The 24,861-nt window shown below is 46.3% G+C and overlaps 1 protein-coding gene across 1 annotated transcript; it reads right to left on the minus strand.

Annotated features, from left to right (window-relative positions):
- Window positions 1–6,062: 6,062 nt before the first annotated feature.
- On the minus strand, window positions 6,063–7,855 carry LOC119371632 (interleukin cytokine-related protein 17.1). Its single transcript, XM_037642082.1, has one exon. It carries the CDS (start codon window positions 7,349–7,351, stop codon window positions 6,938–6,940), a length of 414 nt encoding a protein of 137 aa, XP_037498010.1. The 5' UTR covers window positions 7,352–7,855; the 3' UTR covers window positions 6,063–6,937.
- Between the last annotated feature and the right edge of the window lie 17,006 nt (window positions 7,856–24,861).

Raw genomic sequence — 24,861 nt, forward strand, 5'->3', positions numbered from 1 at the left:
AAAAGTACAAAGCGCAGGTTTATTTATGGTATCGTGGTGCAGCATGAAGTTGCGAGGTTAAATATTATTCGGCATATATTTAGCACCTAGATTGTTTAATTCTTCAAGCACCAAAAATCGTACAGGAAGAATTCTTCAGAACATCATGCGTGCAATCATGCGCATCAGCAAGCCTTTTCAGTGTCAATGCCACAATCAGCGTCAAAATTGTTTTGGTGAGCATCAAAATTGGATGAAAATTGTTTTTAAAAAATGATATGCCGATGTGTGTATGTAATGTCATGTACTTGAATATATTTCTTATATTGCTTGGTTATTTATACCAGGGGCGTAGCCAAGGGGGGGATTGGGGGGGTTCAAACCCCCCCCCCCCCCGAAATTTTCCAGTTTTGCTTGCGTATATAGGCACGCACACATACAAACGCACGTACGAACATACATAAAGTATGGGTGAACCCCCCCCCCCCCCCCGTAAAAAATTTCTGGCTACGCCCCTGATTCATACGTCTAGTTCTGACATGTCCAATGAACAAAATAATGCTCATATTACTCTCACATACGTTAATTAAGATGTGCAGAAACGCCTGGTGTTTTATGAACTAACCCACGGCGGTGGTCATGTGGTTACAGTGCTTGACTACTGACCCGAAGGTCAGGTGATCGAATCCCGTTGGTGCCGGTCACATTTTGATGGCGGTGAAATGATAGAGGCCCGTGTGCTTACACTAAGTGCACCTTAAATAACCCCAGGTGGTCGAAATTTCCGGAGCCCCCCACATCGGCGTCTCTCGTAATCTTATCGTGGTTTCGTAAAACCTCAGCAATTATTATATTATTATTTTACATATTATTCAACCCGTGCCACCATGTTTTTTAAAACTTTCTTCATAAAGTGAAAGGTCAAAGAAGCTGTGTCCGTATTGATAAACAGTGTTGATTTTATAACTTTCACATATATGTCGTTAAACCGTTGTAATATTTCCTTTAGCAGAATAAACTGGCTATCTATTACAGCGCGCGACATTGGTACTTGCGTTATGTGCCCCTAAACATCGGCGCATAGAATTAATCTGACACGTGAACAGCTCACATCGGAAGTTCCTTTCTGGGTAGACTTGCCTGCCTCACCAAACCATCAGACGCTTCCTGCATTTTACCGATAGCGCACACACACGCTGTCGTTAGACGGATGACCCTGTTGGCAGCGGTGTGCTGGGATGTCTTCGGGAGCACTGGCCACAGATTTGAAGCAACTACGACGGGTCAGTGTACAAACGATACTTTTTTTCTCGAGCATGGACTCAAGCGAACGGTGTTGTATGCAGTATATAACTAATTACCTTCCCGATAGAAGGGCAGCACGCCTTGGAGAATGTACCAAGTCTCAGGACACTGATCCTCGCCTAGTCGAATCTTTTTTTTTGATGGGGACAACCTGGAAAGTACCAGAGGAAATACCGCCCAGCAGGCACGCGAAGCGGTCACTAGGCAAGGCCTGGATGTCCCGGCGTGTGAGACTTGTGCCCGGATTATCAAACTGCAGGACACTCAATAAACGTTCTTACCAATCAGCCAACAATGCCGCTTGTTGACGTAAAGCCTCATGCGGAAGAAGCTCTGGAAGAAGAAACTCTACTAGCGCCGACGTCTTGGTCAGAACAGGAAAGACCGCCGAACGCGTGAATCAGATGCAGCTCTCTGCCGAAGGCGTCAGGAACAAGCCAGACGCGGCCTTTTACTTCGCGTTTATGACTCCGTCTCAAACGATTCTTCCTTCTGACAGATGACGGCACACCACTATGCAAGGATGACGTAACATCGCCACTGTGACAGTTGACGGCTCACCACTGCACTGTGCTCATGTGACGGCACCACACACACTGGTATACCTCTTACAGATGACATCGATTACTGTTGGGGACTTCGAGCTAAAAGCTCCCGTCTACCAAACTGATTCCGATGTAGACGCGAGCCTCGCTACGACGCTTACACGTGCGTATTCCGGCAGTGACAACACTGCAACGTAATGGCTCGCTGATCAGGCGTTTATGCACTCGAATATCCTGGAGCAGTGTTTATGCTTGGGTGCTTGATTAAGTCATACAAGAGCACTGAGCAACAGACAAGACGCAGCGCACAATGCACGCAACAGCAAGTGGACTGAACGGAGTACGGTGCTGTAATGTAACGCCACTGAGGCGAGAAGTCCCGGAAATGAGATTCTATTTGATTTGGCGTAGTCTTGTCTGCTCTCTGGTGCATAAATGATGCCAGCGACACATCCATGGACCCGTACATTTCCCAAATTTCCTTCTTCTTTGCGTCGTTACATCTGGTCTGACCTCACTTGAAGGGGGCCAGTGTTAACGAAAGATTTTTCACCTGAAACCTTTCCTTCAATGTTAGCGTTTGGGCGCGAGATATTCATCAAATCAAATCTTTATTTAATTAAAAAGAGTAGGTTACAGGTGCACATAATCTCAGCGAGGATGCTGCCATGACAGACTACAGCAGTGTCCTGACTACATTTGCAATACGTGACTACGTATGCAATAAATATTGCATACGTGAAATCAATTACGGTATTCAGTTAGTGAAGAAACTACATATATAAATAAATAGGTAAACAAAGGAACACAGCAGACGTCATCGTATAAGATGCATCAATAGTAAACAACAGGTACCCATTGCCATTTTTAAACGAAGCATTTAAATAATAGTGTTGTCGATAACCTAGGTAAAGCCGGAAAAGATGCCAGCGCTATTTCGTGCGAGGGAGTGGCAGTGCAGTTATTTGGACTTTGCCGGTTGAGTCGAAGGTTGTGTCAATTAAATGGTAATCATAATAATTATTATTGTGGAACGAAAACGTGCCATCTGTGGTTAGCCACAGAGCTATGAATGTCAATATGGCACCGGAGTGGAACAAGGAGATGCTACAAGAAGGAACAGCTACAAGGAGATGCGCCAATCTGGGTCCTAACTAAAAAAGTTCTCTCAGTCAAACATTTTTGCCGAGATCAACGTCAAGCCAGTCCTGATGATCGAGGAACATATGATCGTAGTTGGCGAGTGGTCATTGGAAAAGAACATTTAAGGTGAAAAATATCCGTAATCGACCCTGAAATGATTCAGTACAAAGACAGCATTTTTTTGTTTCAGCAACCACGGTGATACAGTGCTTATGGTGCTCAACTGCTTACCTGAGTTTGGCGCGAGTGATTTTCGATATAGGCGAAATGAGGCCAGTGTACTTATATTTAGGTGAACGTTAACGAACCCCAGCTTGTCAAAATTTGCGAAGCCGTCCACTGTGGCGCGCCTCATGTTCATATCGTGGTTTTGACACGTAACTCTCCAGAATTTATTATTTATTATTTTTCTCTTTTCAGATGAAATCAAGGTTCCCCTTTCCCCCCCTCCCCCATCTGTTATTTATAAAGCATGAGCCATTTTAATTGAACTATTTCGCTATGCCGCGCCGCCACGGTGGTCTAGTGGTTATGGCGCTCGACTGCTGACCCGAAGGTGGCGGGATCGAATCCCTGCCGCGGCGGCTGCATTTTCGATGGAGGCGAAAATGTCTGAGGCCCGTGTACTTCGATTTAGGTGCACCTTAAAGAACCCCAGGTGGTCAAAATTTCCGGAGCCCTCCACTACGGCGTCTCTCATAATCATATCGTGGTTTTGGGACGTTAAACCCCAGATATTATTATTATTATTATTTCGCTATGCCAGGTCTACCCTTCAATACCCCTACCCGGGACTTTCAATTTTCGCTGATACCAATTTATCAAGCAAGAAAATAGCCACTAGTCCATTGCTATACATAGTCGCATGACACTAAATTTCTCTATATAGGTCGACATGAGAACGCCAAATAGAGCACATTGCTAGCACAGTGCTAGCACTTGCCCAACCTTGTTAATAAATCATGGACAGCAACCGCTGAGTATTGAACAAAATAGGTTAGGTGAAGCTGAAAGTACTCAAATGCATTAACACTTGCCGGTGGGCTAGGTGGTGAATGTTCAGTAACAGTTACCGACTTAGCTCCAAAAACACGACCACGAAACACCAAATAAACCGGATGGGCGCTCCCTGTCTATGCACCCGTCCTGTTTGTGGGTCGCGTTTCGAGATAAAAATGCAATGGCTCCATGATGTTGGTCATCATACCGTATAGGTGAAGTAGGGCGCTCTGACAAGGGCAACGAGGAACAAGAAAGACACTCGCTACACTTGCAACTCGTGTCATGCTTGTTCCTTAACAACGGAGTTGTTCAAGGGCGTAATCTGACGACAGATGAGTGTCCGCGTCGCATATCACGCTCCGGTTCCCAGATACCCCCATAGATAGTGTATCTATGGTTGTATCTGGGAACCTTGGTCGCGAACGAAGCGGTAGCCGCACAGTGAAACGGCGAAGGGGCGGCTCGAGCGTGAATAGGTCCTAAAATTGCCGTGGCAAAGTCGGGTGTGGCAGGGGCTGCCACATGTACTTTCCCGTGCATCTCTGCTCTACAAATAACGTAATCACAGACAACCACACAAAATCACAGAACATAACAGAAGAGAGAGATAAAAACGAAGAGGAAAGGCAGGGAGGTTAACCAAGCTTTGGCTCTGTTGGCTACCCTACACTTGTATTGGGGGCAGGGGAATAATAGAATGTAAAGTGTAGAGAAGAATGAATAAGAGTAAGAAAGAGATGGATGAGCAGTTAGCTTGAAACTACACAACACTAACTCGCGCAGTGAACACAACAAAAGATCACAGAAAATCCCACAAGAGAACCGCTGCTCAGTTGTTTCTGCAGATTTCACACCGGGTAGAACGGAGGTAAGTTTTTTGCCCCATCAAAGTGTGCTACTTCTACCTTTACGCGGTATGATGATCAATCACCAATTAGACCAGCTTTCAACTTTGTTGAACTTCACTTGTGATGTCGGTTTGATCGAAACCTCGGGCTGTGACTGTGGAGGACGCTCACAGAGCACCCCCGTAAACCACTCGACGAGTACGCCTTGCTCCATGGATACGAAGGATCTGTATGTGAGTCGATGACGACCGTTGGTAGCAAGGCGAAAGTCCGTGAAGGTTCAAGATGGCGCCGGAAACGCCAGATTGCCAATAGCCGCCGAGGGAAGGGGGGACACTTAGCGCTAGCCTGCAGATATAAGACCAGAAGATTAAGGCGATGCTGGCTTGGTCACAACTTGTGCTGCAAGCGACATTGAATTGCAAAGAAAAACACTAAAATACTCACCGAATTCCCGTGCGATACAGTTGTGTGAGCAAAAGGCCACCAGTTTGTTTAAGTCATTCCTGTTCAAATGTTATCGTGACGTCCGCTAGACATCCATCCCTCGAAATGGTACATGAATCTAACAAAATCAGGTCGTTGACAGTCAAGAAAATCGTCGACCGAGCCGAGAAAACTTCGATATATTTCTTGACAAGCGTTGAGCTTTCGGCTTCACCTCAATACGAGCGTCTAGTTTCAAGTATAGTCGCACATAATTTGATCTTCAAACAATGTCAGTGCTCCAAGAAGCCGCTAGCCTTCATGGCGACACCAACAAGCGTTACTTTGGTTTATGTAATACTAGAAATCAAAACAGTATTTAGTTCACCAGTGTTTCTTATGCCGGTGCTGCCGTGAGCTGTTGGCGCCACTTTGACCACAGGCAATATGTTTCAACTAGCTTTCTTGTTTTTCAGCTCTCTCATTCTGTTCTGGAAAATAAAAACTGAGACAAAACTTGCCATAAGCCTAAGTTTCCAAGGAAATCTATATACCACACGTTAGGGAAGGGTGGAGTGATAAGCGTGATGGCTGGGCCTGAATTCTAAACAATTCACCTATATAGTGTTGCCTTTTGCGCGGCTTGCTTCCAAACAGAAATTCATTCAATGAGTGTCAAAGTGCTCTACCCCACTGAGGCTTGTTGTAAATACATGTCAAGGGAGTAATTTTGATATCAAGCCCCTTGAGTTCAACCTTTGTCGTTTACGAAACCATACTCGCGCACTCATATACATAACCAAACTGATAAGTGAAATAACAACATGCACTTTATTTCCAAGGAAGCATAATGTAATTTGAACAATCAGAGAGCGATACAAATTCAGCGGCGTGTTTAGCTGGGGAGATGCTGTAATTTTTTAGAAGACTCTAGATTATTGATTGAAGTCCAAGGCTTTATGAATTGAAAATGCGAAAGCTGTCGTATCGCGTTTTGTAAACACCATTTGCTCGGGCCCCGCCATTAAAACCTCGGCCTTGTTCTCCAAAAAAAAAGAAGATGCATTGTCTCCCACCTAACCACAACAACGAGAAGATGTAGAACAGTCGGACGAAGACACATGACCGTGCCTTACAATCATAGACATTACATTGCGCAATGCGCCCCGACTTCTTTCACACGTGATCAGATAAAGCCAATGAAAGATAAACCACGCGTTGTTGCGACGATTAACCGTAGCCGCATCTGGTATCTCATACAGCACAAAACTTGCTTAATGCTAGTCAAGTCGTTCTACGTTTCTATCCTGTTGTAGTGCACGGCGCTCACAAAAGAAGTGACAAATAGTGTGATCGCAGAAAGGCCAACGTTGTACGAATAGCCGCTTTCTCTGATCACAAGGAAGAATAATACAAAAGTAAACAAAAAGAATTGGCGGTAGAAGACGTAAAATGAGACACCGAAGAAAAGCACTAACAACATACTTCCGTCCGGCCCCATGTTGTCGGCAATGCTTCGAATACAAGTACAGGGTTATGCCATTAATAAAGCGGCCACGGCATACGCTATCCGTCAGATTAAGGACCACAGGACCATGCACGGCGGAAATTCGTCATAGTGACGTCAACTCACGAGTCACACATGCACACTTCGATGCCGCAAAAAAATCCAGACATAAACGAACGCGACTAGAACTTCGCCGGCTTATGGGGATCACCACCTGTGGTTCTCTGGCCGCCCCACACTGCTCCGGCCGACTTGCTCACAACGCACACGCAGGCCGTAGTCAGTTCCAGCGTCTTGTTGGTCAACTCTGACGACGCGCCTCGGTAGGCCACTTTAAACGTACTCTTCACCTCTTGGCAGCGGTAGTCACCCTTGTCACTACACAGACTGTCCGGGCAGTTGCACTTGGTCACTGGCAACTCGGAAGGGATCCTAGAAGGGTCCACGTCCATGGACATCTTGAAGGGACAGGTCGCGCGGTCGGCAATGTCGGTCGCCTCAGGAGAGGGCGTGCAAAGTCCCTCGGCGGACGCGCCCCGCAGTGACGTCAGGCCTACCAAAAGGGCGACGACTGTGGCAAGTTCTCTAAGTGGCATTCTTGAGCTGATGAAGTCGCAGTTTACAGCCAGAGTCAAGACAAGCCTTCGTTTCCTGGGTGACGAAAGCGAGCTGCGAGTCCTCGAAGGACAGAAAGAAGCCCTAGCTACCTTTAAAACTCAGCTGCTTCACGGATTCCTCGGCAATATCAACAGACTGTCAGTACGTTCAGCTCGTTACTAACGCCAGCAATGTCACGACACGCTAGCACAACCGAAGCGAAGAGACGCCACGTACCGTACTGCCGGCGAGTTGTTTGTGCTCCGCGATGTTTTCGCACGACTTGCAAGTTTTCCACTCGCTTTCATATTGCAACGACAGCTAAGAGAGCGGCAACATTGCGTGCGTCCGTCCTTGAAGGCGCGGCTGACTTGACCGGTTGGCGATGGCAAGAAACGAAACGAAACAAAACAAAACTTAACAATAAAACAGCCGTCTCTGGTTTGACGGGGGCGGTTTGGTTGACGGTGAGTGAGCCACCGTTGAGGAAGGCGGCGCGCTTTGCATGTATGTTGCCCTGCCACGTGCACAACCTGTTTCCGTCTGCTTCGCGTGCATGTGTGTGTGTGTGTGTGTGTGTGTGTGTGTGTGTGTGTGTGTGTGTGTGTGTGTGTGTGTGTGTGTGTGTGTGTGTGTGTGTGTGTGTGTGTGTGTGTGTGTGGTATGTGTGCCTGTGTTTGTGTGCATAAGTGCATATGCGTTTGTCTGCGCTCGCCGCGCTCGTGCGTGCGCGCGCGCGCGCGCGCGTGTGTGTGTGTGTGTGTGTGTGTGTGTGTGTGTGTGTGTTTGTTTGTGTGTGTGTGTGTGTGTGTGTGTGTGCGCGCGCGTGTGTGTGTGTGTGTGTGCGTGCGCGTACGTGAGTGAGTGTGTGCGTGAGTGTGTGCGTGCGCGAGTGCGCGCGTTTATTTGCTTGTCGCGCTCGATTGCAGAAACTTGAAACGCTAAAATTAAATATAGTGCGACACGAGCGGCAACCTAATGGGGCTAATTTATGGGTCACGTGAGCTGTCAGAAAACCTCCATAAGCTGTTACACGAGCTGTCAGAAAGGCCCAGGAGTAGGAGAGCAGCGTTTGTGAGGCTAAATAGTTCGGATTACATTTCGAAGCTGGATACAGGACGGCCTCCGGTCGAAACGTAGCAATAAAAGTGTTTTTGTTGTTCGACCTGACTGCGCAAGTGCATGAATTAACCAGCTGCGAAGCAATCGCTTCGCATATATATATATATATATATATATATATATATATATATATATATATATATATATATATTATATATATATATATATATATAATATATATTATATATATATATATATATATATATATATATATATATCATCATCATCATCATCAGCCTGTCTACGCCCACTGCAGGGCAAAGGCCTCTCCCATGTTCCGCCAATCAACCCGGTCCTGTGCTTTCTGCTGCCACGTAATACCTGCAAACTTCTTAATCTCATCTACCCACCTAATTTTCTGTCTCCCCCTCACGCGTTTGCCATCTCTTGGAATCCAGTCAGTTACCCTTAATGACCACCGGTATCCTGCCGACGTGCTACGTGCCCGGCCCATATCCATTTCTTCTTCCTGATTTCAACTATGATGTCCTTAACCCCCGTTTGTTCCCTGACCCACTCTGCTCTCTTCCTGTCTCTTAAGGTTACACCTATCATTTTCCTTTCCATCGCTCGCTGCGTCGTCCTCAATTTAAGTTGAACCCTCTTTGTAAGTCTCCAGGTTTCTGCTCCGTAGGTAAGTACCGGTAAGATGCAGCTGTTATATACCTTCCTCTTGAGGGATAGTGGTAGATTACCATTCATGATTTGATAATGCTTGCCGAATGAGCCCCAACCCATCCTTATTCTTCTAGTTATTTCACTCTGATGGTTCGGCTCCGCGGTTACTACCTGTCCTAAGTAGACGTACTCCTTTACAACTTCCAGTGTCTCGCCACCTATCGCAAAGTGCTGTTCTCTGCCAAGATTGTTCCACATTACTTTAGTTTTATGCATATTAATTTTCAGACCTACTCTTCTACTTTCCGTATCCAGTTCAGTAATCATGAGCTGCAACTCGTCTCCCGCGTTACTCATCAGTGCAATGTCATCAGCGAATCGTAGGTTACTGAGATACTCTCCATTAACTCTTATCCCTAACTCTTCCCAATCTAGGGCCCTGAAAACCTCCTGTAAGCACGCGGTGAATAACATTGGAGAGACCTCCCACATGAATACACCAATTATATATATATATATATATAATATATATATATATATATATTATATATATATATATATATATATATATATATATATATATTATATATATATATATCAAGGGTGACTGAAAGTTCTACCTGTTATTTATTAGTGGTAGTCGTATGTACATACAACACGCACTTTTTTCATGACTAAGCGCTAATTATTTGTTCAATTTTAATTAGCCAGCATTTTTGTTCTTCCTCGAATCGGTAACATATTAACTTTATGTTGCACGTCTCGTCAAGTAAGCCCAGAATAAAACATTAATTTTTTGCTGAAATCTGCGTGGTAGTTCTTTCCGAGAAAAAAAAAGCAAAAGCACGCGAAACACGCCAAATATGAAATAGACGCGCGCTCTCGCACCACTTTTCAAGCGCTTCCAAGCAATCGTCAGTTGATATACGGCTGCGTACTTTCCTCACCGCATGCTCTATGATGGACGCGTCACCAGCGTGGTTTGATGTTCGTCCATCAAATAGCGTGAAGCCCTGTACAATCAACGAACTTAGACGTGCTACCTAAAGGTGGCACAGCTACGTTTCGTTCTGTAATGCTACATAAAGGTAGCATATAAAGTAACACTGTAGGCTGAACTAAACGGGAACTAGAGTTACTGTATATGCTACCTTTAAAGGTAGCATATACAGTAGCCCTAGCGTGAACAAACTTCTCCTGCCATCTCACCGTAAAAAAGAGAACGAGGAGAACGACACAGCGGCCTTCGAGATCGGGTGCTATGGTACCTCGTTTTGGAGGCTACAGGCAGTCTCTGTTTTCCTGAAGCGCTGGTGAAACCTTCTTCAATTCACTTAAATAATTACGGCGGCTTTATGTGAAAAAAAAAACCAAGATATGATTACGAGCCATGCCGTAATTGGGGGCTCCGAATTAATTTCGACCAAGTGGGATTCATTAACGTGCACCTAAATCTAAGCACGCGGGTGTTCATTGCATTACGCCCCCAATGAAATTCGGCCACCCTGACTGGGAATCGACCCAGTACGCTCGAGTTCAACCTTTTAGATGCGAAGCATCTTATGGCGGAGTTCAATCTGGTGGTGTGTGGCGTAACCACTCCTATTGCGCCAGAGCCATATTACTGCGCATGCGCGAAACCTCTCCACACACCTCCTCTCCCACTTTCCCCCTCTCCACTTTCATCTCCCACTTTCTCCCTCTCCACTTCCCTTACCCCTCTACCCTTATCTCTCCCCTCCCCCTCTCCACTTCCCCTCTGAAACGCGGGCTCGACATACCCGTAACGTTGCTTCGCATAGCCTCATGGTCCCCTTTAGCGGAGATGGTGTCATCCATTTTTCTTAATTAATTAGGCAAGCGTAATCTTATGAAATGTTTGTTCTGAATAAAGGTGGGTGTTCTATCCTAATGAAACACGGAGGCATAGTGATAAAATCTTTTCGGAGGAGGGGAGGAGGGAGGGAGAAGGGTCAACGATCTTTATGTATATGTTCGCGTGCGCGTTGGTATGCGTGCACGTATACGCATATATCCACGTGCAAAATTGAAAAATATCGCGGGTTGAGGGGGGGGGGGACGAAAGAAAGAAAGGAAAGCAGCATGCGAGGCACGCCTACGCCAAGTTTCGCTTGTCCCGATTTCCGCGATTGGAGAAAATTTCCTAGATTTTTTTAAAGCCTTACTGTAAATTTCGCCTCCGGGTCCGATATACGAGGTAGTTCTAGGGCAACACCCGCCCTAATACAGACGTGCAATGTGTGTACATCCTGCATCGCAAAACTATCATGAATTACGGTGTAGTGGGTACTTTGGAACTGTACTTTCACTATGCGCCCTAAAAAAGTTCACAGCGGGGTTGAAGGCCGGTCCTCCAGCGCACACTAACAATGTGCTGTGTGTAGCGCTGAGGCCTGGCCTCTTCTTATCAAAGGAACTGTGGTTGAGGCGTACGAATACTTATTGCAATAAGGATATTTTGCGGTGTTTGTTGTAATATGGCAATAGTGCCTAGAAAACAAGGCCAGTAACCAGCATGCCAGTAGACGTAGTGAAAGATAGGCATTCCGTAATGCGGAATGCGGAAACGTATTAGCGCTATCTGCTTCTCCGCAACCAACCTTCCACGCTTTAATCGTGCAACAAGTTATCATTGGCAAAATGATCTAACATTGTAGATTACGGAGCATTCCTAATCGTTTACCGTATGTTTTAAACACAACCCGCCCCGGTGGTACAGCGGTTTAGTGCGTACGGTAGTTGGCCGCTGACTTGAAGGCCGCAGGTGCGATCCCGACCGGAGCAGTTGCATTTCGATGGAGGCGAAGTGCTAGAGGTCCGTGTAATGTGCGATGTCAGCGAACTGTAAAGAACACTAGATGGCCGAAACTTCTGGAGCCCTCCACTGCGGCCTATCTCATAATCATATCGAGGTTTTGGCACTAAAACCCCACATAATATTATTATCTGCAACGCCGTTAAACGCTGCGCCCCCAGTCCTCATCGGCTATCCGATTCACCCGGATGATATTCGACCAAACAACCATACCTGCAATTGCATGAAAGCTATACCACAAATCGCATTCTTTGGGAATGAGAGGGGTGCGCTGCTTCAACGACAATTATTGTAGCGTCTTCCCACGAGGCGCGGAAGCCACTCCTGTCGATAACTGATCACCGTGATCGGGAAGAAGTAATTGACTGGGCCGAAAAGGTCCCGGCGAAGTAATATAAAAAAGTGTAGGAGCCATTCCACTATCGGGAATATTGGGGGCAATAGAAGATTCGCGTGTGGGTACCTGACGTACTAATTTTCTTTCTTTCTTTCTTTCTTTCTTTCTTTCTTTCTTTCTTTCTTTCTTTCTTTCTTTCTTTCTTTCTTTCTTTCTTTCTTTCTTTCTTTCTTTCTTTCTTTCTTCTTTCTTTCTTTCTTTCTTTCTTCGTCGCAAGAGACAAAGCATCCTCATTGGCCGATAGCCGACATAAATCGAGAGCGGCGTTCGGACCAGATGCGCTTCTTGCCACGGGGTACCGCCACTTGCCAGCGCCGCACTCCTCAGTCTGCTAACTTTACACGGTAGCCACACTCGCGCACGCGAATCACAGCCGGAGAGCGATCGCGTTTCATGACGTGCGCTGACGTAGCTTCTTTCCCCCGTGCCATCCCTCCCTGTGTAGCTTCTAGTGCGCTCGCCGGGACGAGAAAAGAGAGAAAGCGCTGAGAGCGTGCGCCAAACGCCCGTAACTCCGCTCGTTCTTGACGGATTGGAGAAATTTTTGCGGCAATCGATTCGGGAGGCAGTAAACTCTGATTATGAGGTCATTAGATGATTACTTGGAAAAGTGGTTCATGACCCCTTCAAAGCGCACCCTCCGCCCCATCTCGCTAGTGATAACAAGAACACGCTGAAGCCACCGAGCTCCGAGTACGGCCAAGGGTAAATGGTGTATATAAATAGCTCACCGTTACCAAGCTGAAGAACGTACGCTCTGTGGCCGAGTGGTTTCGCGCCGCGGGCTGTGGTCGTAGGTTCAACTCCCGGCCACGGTACTTTTTCTTCTAGCTCTTCTAGTTCTTTCTTTGCCATCTGTTAGTTTATATTTTACAACGTCATATCCGTGACGGAAATGCGTCAGTAGAGCCGTGGTAGACACCGGCATAATACACTTTCGTGTTAGTAGACAGTTTTAGTTTCACGTACGTAGGGTCTTTACGTACGCAAACTGAAAAGTTCACGTACATTACGTGCACGCCATCTGAAACGCATTTAGCTACACGTACGCGACGCGCGCCATAAGGAACCACGTAGCTCCCTCTATCGCGAGATGACGAACAGGGTACTGCTTGTTCGCGATCTCGCGAAAACTCAGCGCGAAGCTGTCTACGTGCGCGAGAAACGCACGCATGGAATCGAATCTCACGTACGTCCGTGAGACCAGCGGCCGTATAACGAACCGCTGTTCCGTGTTCCGTATTCCGTTTTGGCCGCCATTAGCGCCCCGTGATTGGTCGTTTCACCTGTCACTCAAGTGACGTGTCGGAAGCCCAAATTTTGGTGACGTCAAAATGACGAGTACGCGCTCATTATGCTAAAATAAACGGAATCGGTTCCGTCGAAGCGCGGAACAGCCAGCGAGTGGCCCCGTTTCGACGGAACAGCGAACATGGCGGTGCCAGCGTATTTCTCAGAGGCTTTTTCGTGTTGTTCGCGACAGTCGCTCGGCGGCTCGGCAGCGCCGTGGGCGCCCGACGACGCGTTCGACATGCCAGTCGATGAAAGAGTTCGCCGTCACTTTCGCCCGAAGAAAGGAAGGTGCGGCGGTTGTGCGACGAAGTGGCCGAGGAAGGCGTGCGACGGCGCGACCGACTGCGCTGTCGGTGCAGCCTGTGGGTTTTGTGCGGCCTGCGGTTTTTCGCGAGTGGCAGCTTTCAAGCCTCGTTTGGAAGCGAGGATACTATTGTCATCATGCAAGCTGCGGTGAGCAGACTGTGTGCGATGTTGTGGCAGAGGTAATCGTGCACGCCGGGATGCGTAATTCACCTCCCGTGGACGCCGGATGAAAAGGGGGCCTTCAATGTTTCCTACGGCTGCCGGCGTCATCGGATGCGTGGACGGCAGCGTTGCCGTCATCATTGCACCGAAGGGCGACCATCACCAAGCGGCATTTTATCCCCGCAAGGGACATTATGCCCGCATCGTCATGCTAGTAAGTATGGGTCTTCCCATCCTTTCGAGCGCATGTCCGCGTAGCGAAATGTGGCTCACAATGGTTCACGCTTTCGTCAGATCTGCGACGCAGACATCGGAATCCTGCCGTGAACCATTGCGTCTGGGGTCAGACTACGACGCCCACGTCTGGCGGACAACGCGGCTGCGTGAGCGCATCGAAGGGGCCCGGATTGCCGCGGCCGTACCTTCTGGCCTCTAGGTGAGCAGAACAAAAAGTTGGGATATTCACAGTTTGAGCTAACGGAATATTTGCTCGCGCTATGGTTAATGCCCTGTTTGATTCGCTCCAGGTAATTGGTAACTGTGACAACTGACAGGATGTCGCTCGCTGCATGTGTGTCATCTTGCAGCTATCGGTTATCCGCTCCATAATATCGACAAATGACTCACATTGTCCTGACAACCCATTTGTTGTAGTCATGCTTCGCATAGTACGGGTAAGTCAGACTGGTGAGGTGTATAGCATTAGATCATGTAGATCATTCTATCATTGCTATCTTTGTGTGGCTCAGCCTTGTGGATCCCTTACATTGAAGTAGTATTTACAACACACCACTTGTATTTGTGCAGGTGACAGAGGCTACAAACCAGGACCATGGCTCCTGACACCTCTCCAAGGCTGTCCTCTCAGAAACAGTGTTAAAAAGGTGAGTGCTACACCGCACATGCTGCAGTGCAGTCTGTAATGAAGCTTTGTATTGGGCTAATGAAAAGCTGCTTTTGCTGCTTTCAGCAGTGCTGCACCCTCCATTAAGAATCAGAACGTGCATCTCACATTGCTGCAGCATGTGCAGTGTTGCACTTGCCTTTGCATTGCAGAAGGTGACAGAAGTGTTCATGATTTCAGCGATGATTACATTAGTGAGCATGGCAGTGTTGTCAGTGATGACCCCCAACCACTGCTTAGACAAGGAAGATCATCACGCTCCACATGTATTCCTGGGCAAGCTGTCCGCAATGGTAATCCACTATTTGGCTAACTGCACCACTGACAACAGCACTAGGCAAGTGTCATTTCAGTGAGAAACATGTGCCTAAGAAGTAACAATAATATATGGGGTTTTCCGCGCCAAAACCATGATACAATTGTGAGCCACACTGCAGTGGAGGACTGAATTTATCTTGACCACCTGTGGCTCTTTAACGTGAATCTCAATGTAAGTACAGCAGTGATCCTGCATGTTACCCTCATGGAGATGTGTTCGCTGTCAGCAGGAACTGACCCATGTGCTGAATGAAGTTCAGCAGTGCGACTTCTTAGCTGCTAAGATGCTACCTAACAAGTAGAAGAAAACGTTTCGAAGTTAAATTTCCTGGTAATAATAAATCGCTGCTGGGTTTCATCATATGCTGTATGACCAGGTTTTTCGCAGAACTTGACTGCTCGTGACTGGGTCATTTTTATATGGCGGTGGATAGGAACTTTTCATTTAGCAACTGTCAATATAACACACTGTACTCGGCAGCCGAGTGCTATAGCCAATTCACTGGAAAGCAAGGGTTTGTTACTGCTGATCGTCCTCTAATCACGAACACTCTGACCGTTATCTGCTCTATGACTTGGAGTGCACACCAAGTCTTTGTCTCCTCACTTCCTGTATAACAACACACGGCTCGCCTTTTGCTTCATGCACAACTTGTGGGCACTGTGCTCTTATGTTGCACATCCACCACACTGTTCCTTTTGAAATGGCCAACTGATGCTGAAACAAATCGTCTGGCATTTCAAGTACCTTTTTCTCATTCAGAAGTGTGCTCATTTGTGAATGCAGAAGTAATGCGAAAGAATATGTAAGCAGACTCTTCAAGCCAGAACCTTGTAAAAAAAGAATTTATTCATGTTCACACCAATGCAAAGACGGCATATACTTTCCGTAAATAAACGCACATTGTGAAACTGTAGTGTCATGTTTTTAAAGCATTACTGACATTTATTACATGCACAAGTTACAAGAAACATCATGCTGAAGGAAGCAGAGTGTGACATCGTACTGCATGGGTAATTAATGACTACTACAATGCAAAATATACATGACATCAGCATGCCTTTCTACTATCGACATGTTACGTTGCTAAAAGCGTTATATGCGTCTCAAGGAGCATCTTTGTGGTTGCGTGTGGCAGGGACCAATACTGTAAACAATGTATGCGCACCTCAAATTTTAGTTTAAGTTCGGCACATGTTGTCTCTGTTTCATCCTACCGCATGAAAAAAAAAGGACACTTGAAATGTGCACAGTATACGAATCACAAGGTACATGGGAAATTGTGTGCACAGCTATGCATTTCAGATATATTACAGAGTAGTATAGTACCCCTAATAAGATGGCGGTTTGTCAATGTTTATAAGAAATGACAGTTGCATAAGAATGGTAGTACATGAAGCAGCAAGACAAACCAATGTATACAGTGTGCAAAACACACCTGTGCAATTGACGGGATGCTTTCCTGAATAGCAATAGCAAAGCTTTTTCTTACAGATATAGCGTCAACATTACATAAATGTAAAATGCATGTTGCAATGTAACTGGCCTAATTTGTTCGCAAAAAAGTATATGTTTGGTTTTCAAGGACATAACTTTGCAAAATGATTGATAGCTGTGACCCACGCAAAAGTCAACTGCAGTTTCAAAAAGGACACAGATAGTAGACTGTGTGATTATTTTGCTTAGTGTAAAAGCACCTTCTTTGAGTGGCAAACAGGCATATCATCCTTTAGTGCAACTTGTAAAAACACTTGTGTCATATACATTCCTACTTCAAGTGACAACTACAGTCTTTTGGTGTACAGTCAAGCATGGTCTGCATATAATTTCAGATAGCTGACTAGCACATGTAAAAAAACTTATGAAGAGCAAGCACTGCCACGAAATCTTGCAGTGTCAGTTTCACTGCAGAGAAAGGCTACGCTTACAGGCTTGCCTCATGAAATGACGCCACATGATATGTGTTGTGTGCATCATTTCAGAAGGCTGACGATCACATATCAAAGCAACTTGTGAAGACGCGCTCACAATACCACAAGAAAGTGGAGTATCGATTTAAAAAGACTTATGCACTACACTTGTCACACCAAAAAGATGATACGCAAGTAAAGAAACGCGAAACAAAGAACAAGTTAAAGTGGAAATAAAGTATTATTGTTCATGGCCGACTAGCTGGCTACAGCAGCAGAGAAGACTGGGGAACTCCAGGCCCAGTGGCAGCCAGGAGATGTTAGAGGGTGCCGAACGCATGTCCCTCACTCCATCGACAAGCTCCGGATGCTGCAGCTAGAGAAATTCACAAGTATTACAGGCCACTTAATGCAAGAACACACAGGAAACCAAACTAATGCTCCATCGGTTTGATTCGGATAGGCAGCGATGACAAGGAATTTGTCATTGAGCTGGAGAAAAAATCCAACCGTTTTTTCTTATTTATACGTTTAAACCGGGGCCCAACCACAAGAAGTCAAATAGATTCGAAGTGTTGGTTTCACTTATTTTTGTTCCATGAAAATGTGACCCTGAATTGAGTCCGCTTCTTCCTAACCTCGGTACAAGCACTTCAAAGTAGCATCGTTACGTCTTCACACTTGAGCCTCCTTTACGTGGCAAAAAAAAAAAAAAAAACTCGGAACTTGGCGAAAAACTCTTAGCACTTCTAGCCACACACACCAAAAACAGGCCCGCCGCTGCTGGAACAGCCTCATAAGTGGCACCGTAAATTTTCTCCTCTTCTTTCTTTTTTTCAGAGTTCTCGCCGCAACGCGGTAAACCAATGGAGCATATATCATAGCTCTTTGCAGGCTACAACAATTATACTTATCAAATCTATTCGTTATATCACAAATGAAACAAAGTTCGATTCATCAGAAATGTACGTAAAATGCACAGGGGAAACAATGTGCACGTCCATGTACGCTGTAAGTACGCTCGCTCACGCACTATCGTTCACGAAATCAGAAGGTGAAGCTTACTAGATATCACACTATAGAAGTACAGGCTTCCCCAGTTCATAACGATTTTTTTTTTCGCTACCTGTAAGAACCAAAGCAAAGTAAACATGACGCGGTAACGGCATGCTCGGCATAGTTTACTCACCTTGCGGCTAGAATTCCATGTTTTCCTTGCTCTTCGCAGCTTCCGATATTCCTCTGCGAGGAAAATACTCCCCGGTAGTCGCGATCACATTCTTTTCGCAGCATTATAGGTGACAGAACAGAAAACACGTCTCGCAGAGACGATCAGCTGTTTTTCTCGCAACGGCCGCCTTAAGCGACTTGGATTGGATGCAAAAGCGACACCCATGGGGCTACGACTCTCAAAATACGTTTGTTTTGCGTTTACTTCGCAATACGCTTCATTAACCTTAGCACCAGCAGCTCATAAAACAAATTTATTTTCATTTGCGTACAATTGTTCTTTTGTCACACGCTCGCGGACGAAATAAAAGAGTTATACGGCCCCTTTGCGGCCCTTAGCCAAAAAGTCACTAAAGCCCCTAAATTTTTCTCCCAAAATTACCTACAAAATACTATGGATTTCCCCAGAATTCCTGCGTAAAAAACGCCAACTGCCGCACTTGTCTTGCTCAACAAGCATGGGCGGCTACGAGCGCTTTTTATTGGCCAAATTTGAAAAACGTCGCGGCTTCCGCCGTGGGCGGCGCCTCAAGCGTGACGTAACTAAAGACGTAACAGGGAAAACGGAATACGGAACACGGAATAAAAGTACATTATACGGCCGCAGCGCGCGGCCGCTATGTTCTGCGCATGCGCACTGCTTACACGCAGGAGCTCTACGTACGCAAAGCCTCTACGTACGTGAAACTAACTGTCTAAACAGTTTTAGTTTCACGAAATCACAGTTGGTAGATGCCTACATTATTTACAACCTCAGGCCAGCAGCAGTTTGCGTGTGTATAGATGGGACGTCTTGCAGGCATCATCAGATCAGGTAAGTACTACAAACACGGTCACAAGAGAAGAGCACGAGAGAAAACTCACGTTTATGTTGTTTTGTGTTTATATTTTTTGCGTCCATAGCTGCTCGCTGTCTCGTTCTTTCGTGATCTCTCTCTACATACTATACCTGAACATTCCGCGTTCTAAATATCTCCCATGCTTGCGCGCAAGCAGCCAATGCTGTCGAGTATTCGTCATAATGCTCATGTTGTGATTGCAGCTATTTCTGGCACCCAGCCCGATTGCGTTCGTGCTGTCAACCAAGGTGCAAGAGCCCGATACGCTTGGGTAACATGGCAGCAGCATTTCCTTCGCTTACGCTTCGTTGCCCACCTGGTAGGTAATGATGTGGAAGCTGCGCATTAAGTGAAAATACAGCAGATCGTGGCACATACAATACGTTCAATGGTCGGCGATTGACGTCGCAAGGTGCGCCATTTTTCCTGAGCACTGCTACAATTACTGAGAACTATTTCATTATCTGAATACTAAACCCGTTTGAATAGAATGAAAATAGTGAGTTTCAAGGCCAGTCGGTTCAGCGTATTCACGCAGAGGAGCGCATCTTTCCTGTTCTGTGCACTTTCTTCCGAACCGCTTCTGGGTTCACCAACGCGGGAAGACGGTTTGAATATACTCAGCCATCGCAATATTGGGACAGGCTGTTTAAAAGTGCGTAGGTTTAATTATGGTATCGTGGTGCAGCGTGAAGTTCCGAGGTGAAATATTATTGGGCGGATATTTAGCACCTAGATTGGTTACTTCTTCGAGCACGAAAAATCATACAGAAACAATTCTTCCGAACATCACGGGTGCCATCATGCGCATTAGCAAGTCTTTTCAGTGCCAATGCCACGATCGGAATTTTGTCACGGAGCGCTTAAGTGGTTCAAAATTGTTTTAAAATAGGCTACATCGATGTGTATGTATGTAATGTCACGTACTTGAATATACTTATTATATTGCTTGATTATTCATAAGCCTAGTTCTGACCTTTCTCATGAAAAAATTAATGCTCAAATTACTGCCACATACGTTAATTAAGTTGTGCAGAAACGCCTTGGAGTTTTATGAACTTTTATGAACGAGCCTTTATGAACGAGCGCAGACATCGGTACTTGCATTACATGCCCATAAACATGGGCGCATGGAATTAATCTGACACGTGAACAGCTCACATCGGAAGTTCCTTTCTGGGCAGATTCGCCGGCCTCACCAAACCATCGGACGCTTCCTGCCTTTTACCGATAGCGCACACACACGCTGTCGTTAGACGGATGACCTTGTTCCGAAGAGTCGATGATCCTGGGACGCGGTATGCTACGGTCACGTTGTGCCTCACTTCGTGGCAGCGAAAGTCAGCGTCTCCTCGGCACCGGCCATCCGGGCACCTGCACTTGACCACAGGCAGTTCCGGTGGCACCCGACTGGCGTCCCTGTCGAACGTAGTCGTAAACGTGCACGTCGAGCGATCGCCGATGTCTTCCGAGGTCTCGTTCGGCTCGCACGTGCCCTCACCACCACCTGCTTCGATTTCACCGAGAACGGTTGCAGACAGAAACACCAGGCATATGGGGAGCCACCGACGACGTACCGCAGGCATTCCGCACTAATTACAACAGACTGGTTAGTTCGTGAGTGAAGCGATTTCGTGCGAAGCCTGCAGGCAGCGGTGTGCTGGGATGTCTTCGGGAGCAATCGCCACAGCTTTGAAGCGACTACGACGGGTCAGTGTACAAACAATACTTTTTTCTCGCGCCTGGACTCAAGCGAACGGTGTTGTATGCTGCATATAACTAATTAACTTGCCCATAGAAGGGCACCACGCTTTGGAGAATGTACCAAGTCTCAGAACACTGATTTTCGGTTAGTCGAATCTTCTTTTTGATGGGGACAAGCTGGAAAGTTGCAGAAGTGCCGTCCAGCAGGCACGCGAAGCGGTGACTAGGCAAGGCCTGGATGTCGCGACGTGGAAGACTTGTGCCCGGATTATCAAACTGCAGGACACTCAATAAACGTTCTTACCAATCAGCCAACAGTGCCGCTTGTTGACGTAATGCCTCATGCGGTAGAACCCCTGGAAGGAGCAACTCTCGTAGCGCCGACGTCTTGGGCAGTGCAGTGGAGACATCCGAACGCTTGAACCAGATGCAGCTCTCTGTCCAAAGGCACAGAAACACGCCAGACTCGGCCTTTTACGTCGCGTTTATGAGTCCGCCTGAACTGCTTCTTGCTTCTGACAGATGGCGGCACACCACTATGCAAGGATGACGCATCACCACCACTATGACTGTTGACGGCGCACCACTACACTGTGCTCATGTGACGGCACCACCACCACTGGTATACCTCTTACAACTGATATCGATTACGGTTGCGGACTTCGAGCTACGAGCTCGCGTCTAGCAAACTGATTCCGATGTAGACGTGAGCCTCGCAACAACGCATACACGTGCGTGTTCCGGCAGTCGCAACACTGCAACGTAACGGCTCGGTGATCAGGCGTTCATGCACTCGCATATCCTGGAGCAGTGTTTATGGTTGGGTGCTTACAAGTCATACAAGAGCACTGAGCAAAACACACAAAAAAAAACAGCGCACAATGCACGCAACTACAAGTAAGTGAACGGAGAACGGGCTGTAATATAACGCCACTGAGGCGAGAAGTTCCGGAAATTAGATTCTATTTTATTTAGCGCAATCTTGTCTGTTCTCTGGTGCATAAATGATGCCAGCAATACATCAATGGGCCCGTACATTCCCAAATTTGCTTCTTCCTTGCAGCGTTGGATCGGTCCTGGGTCCCGCTTCAAGGGGGCCAGTGTTAACGAAACATCTTTTACCTGAAGCCGTTCCTTCAACGTTAGTGTTTGGGCGCAAGATATTCACCAACTCAATTATTTATTCCATTTAGAAAGAGTAGGTTACAGGTACACAAAATCTCAGCGAGGATGCTGCCATGACAGACTACAGCAGTGTCCTATATCGTTAAGATACAAATATTGCATACGTGAAATCAATTGCAGTATTCAGTTAGTGAAGAAACTACATATATAAATAAATAGGTAAACAAAATAACACAGCAGACGTCATCGTATAAGATGCAACAATAGTAAACAACAGGTACCCATTGCAATTTTTAAACGAAGCATTTAAATAATGGTGTTGTCGATGACCTAGTAAAAGCAGGAAAAGAGGCCAGCGCTACTTAGCGCGAGGGAGTGGCAGTGAAGTTATTTGGACTTTACCGGTTGGGTCGAAGGTTGTAGCAGTTAAATGGTAATCATCATAAGTATTATTGTGGAACCAAAACGTGCTATCTGTGGTTAGCCAGAGAGCTATGAATGTCAATATGGCACCGGAGTGGAACATGAAGGAGATGCTACAAGAAGGAACAGCTACAAGGAGATGCGCCGATCTGTGTCCTAACTAAAAAAATGCACTCACTCAAAAATTTTTGCCGAGATCAACGTCTAGCCAGTCCTGATGTTCGAGGAACATATCATCGTAGTAGGCGAGTGGTCATTGGAAAAGAACATTTAAGGGAAAAAATATCCGTAATCGACCCTGAAATGATTCAGTACAAAGGCGGCATTTTTTTGTTTAAGCAACCACGGTGATACAGTGGTTATGGTGCTCAACCGCTTACCTGAGTTTGGCAGGTGTGGTCCCGTCCGCGGAGGTTGAATTTTCGATGGAGGTGAAATGCTAGATGCCCGTGTACCTATATTTAGATGAACGTTAAAGAACCCCAGGTTGTCCAAATTTGCGGAGGCATCCATCAAAGCGCGCCACATAATCATATCGTGCTTTTTACACGTAACTCTAGAGAAATTATTGCTTCTTTTTTTTTTTCAGATGAAATCAAGGTTCCCCTTTTCCCCCATCTGTTATTTATAAAGCACGAGCCATTTTAATTGAACTATTTCGCTATGCCAGGTCTACCCTTCAATACCCCTACCCGGGACTTTCAATTTTCGCTGATACCAATTGATCAAGCAAGAAAATAGCCACTAGTCCATTGCTATACATAGTCGCATGACACTAAATTTCTCTATACAGGTCGACATGAGAACGCCAAATAGAGCACATTGCTAGCACAGTGATAGCACTTGCCTAACCTTGTTAATAAATCATCGACAGCAACCGCTGAGTATTGAACAAAATAGGTGAAGCTAAAAGTACTCAAATGCATTAATACTTGCCGGTGGGCTAGGTGGTGAATGTTAAGTAAAAGTTATAGACCTAGCGCCAAAAACACGACCACGAAACTCCAAATAAACCGGATGGGCGCTCACTGTCTATGCACCCGTCCTGTTTGTGTGTCGCGTTCCGAGATAAAAATGCAATGGTTTCATGATGTTGGTCATCATACCGTATAGGTGAAGTAGGGCGCTTTGACAAGGGCAACGAGGAACAAGAAAGACACTCGCTACACTTGCAACTCGTGTCATTCTTGTTCCTTGACAACTGAGTTGTTCAAGGGCGTAATCTGACGACAGATGAGTGTCCGCGTCGCATGTCACGCTCCGGTTCCCAGATACCCCCATAGATAGAGTATATATGGTTGTATCAGGGAACCTCGGTCGCGAACGAAGCGGTAGCCGCACAGTGAAACGGCGAAGGGGCGGCTCGGGCGTGAATAAATCCTAAAATTGCCGTGGAGAAGGCGGGTGTGGCAGGGGCTGCCACACGTACTTTCCCGTGCATCTCTACTCTACAAATAACGTAATCACAGACAACCACACAAAATCACAGAACATAACAGAAGAGAGAGAGAAACGAAGAGGAAAGGCAGGGAGGTTAACCAAGCTTTGGCTCGGTTGGCTACCCTACACTTGGATTGGGGGTAGGGGAATAATAGAAAGGAAAGCGTACAGAAGAAAGAAGAAGCGTAAGAAAGAGATGGGTGAACAGTTAGCTTGAAACTACACAACACTAACTCGCGCGGTGAACATAACAGAAGATCACAGAAAATCACACAAGAGAACCGCTGCTCAGTTGTTTCTGCAGATTCCACACCGGGTAGCACGGAGGTAAGTTTTTTTGCCTCATCAAAGTGTGATACTTCTACCTTTACGCGGTATGATGATCAATCACCAATTAGACCAGCTTTCAACTTTGTTGAACTTCACTTGTGATGTCGGTTTGATGGAAACCTCAGCCGTGAGTGTGGAGGACGCGCACAGAGCACCCCCGTAAACCACTCCACGGTTACGCCTTGCTCCATGGATACGAAGGATCTGTATGGGAGTCGATGACGACCGTTGGTAGCCAGGCGAACGTCCGTGAAGGTTCAAGATGGCGCCGGAAACGCCAGATTGCCAATAGCCGCCGAGGGAAGGGGGGACACTTAGCGCTAGCCTGCAGATATAAGACCAGAAGATTAAGGCGATGCTGGCTTGGTCACAACTTGTGCTGCAAGCGACATTGAATTGCAAAGAAAAACACTAAAATACTCACCGAATTCCAGTGCGATACAGTTGTGTGAGCGAAAGACCACCAGTTTGTTTAAGTCATTCCTGTTCAAATGTTATCGTGACGTCCGCTAGACATCCATCCCTCGAAATGGTAGATGAATCTAACAAAA

This window comes from Rhipicephalus sanguineus, chromosome 10 (genome assembly GCF_013339695.2).
Source record: "Rhipicephalus sanguineus isolate Rsan-2018 chromosome 10, BIME_Rsan_1.4, whole genome shotgun sequence".
Lineage (NCBI taxonomy): Eukaryota > Metazoa > Arthropoda > Arachnida > Ixodida > Ixodidae > Rhipicephalus > Rhipicephalus sanguineus.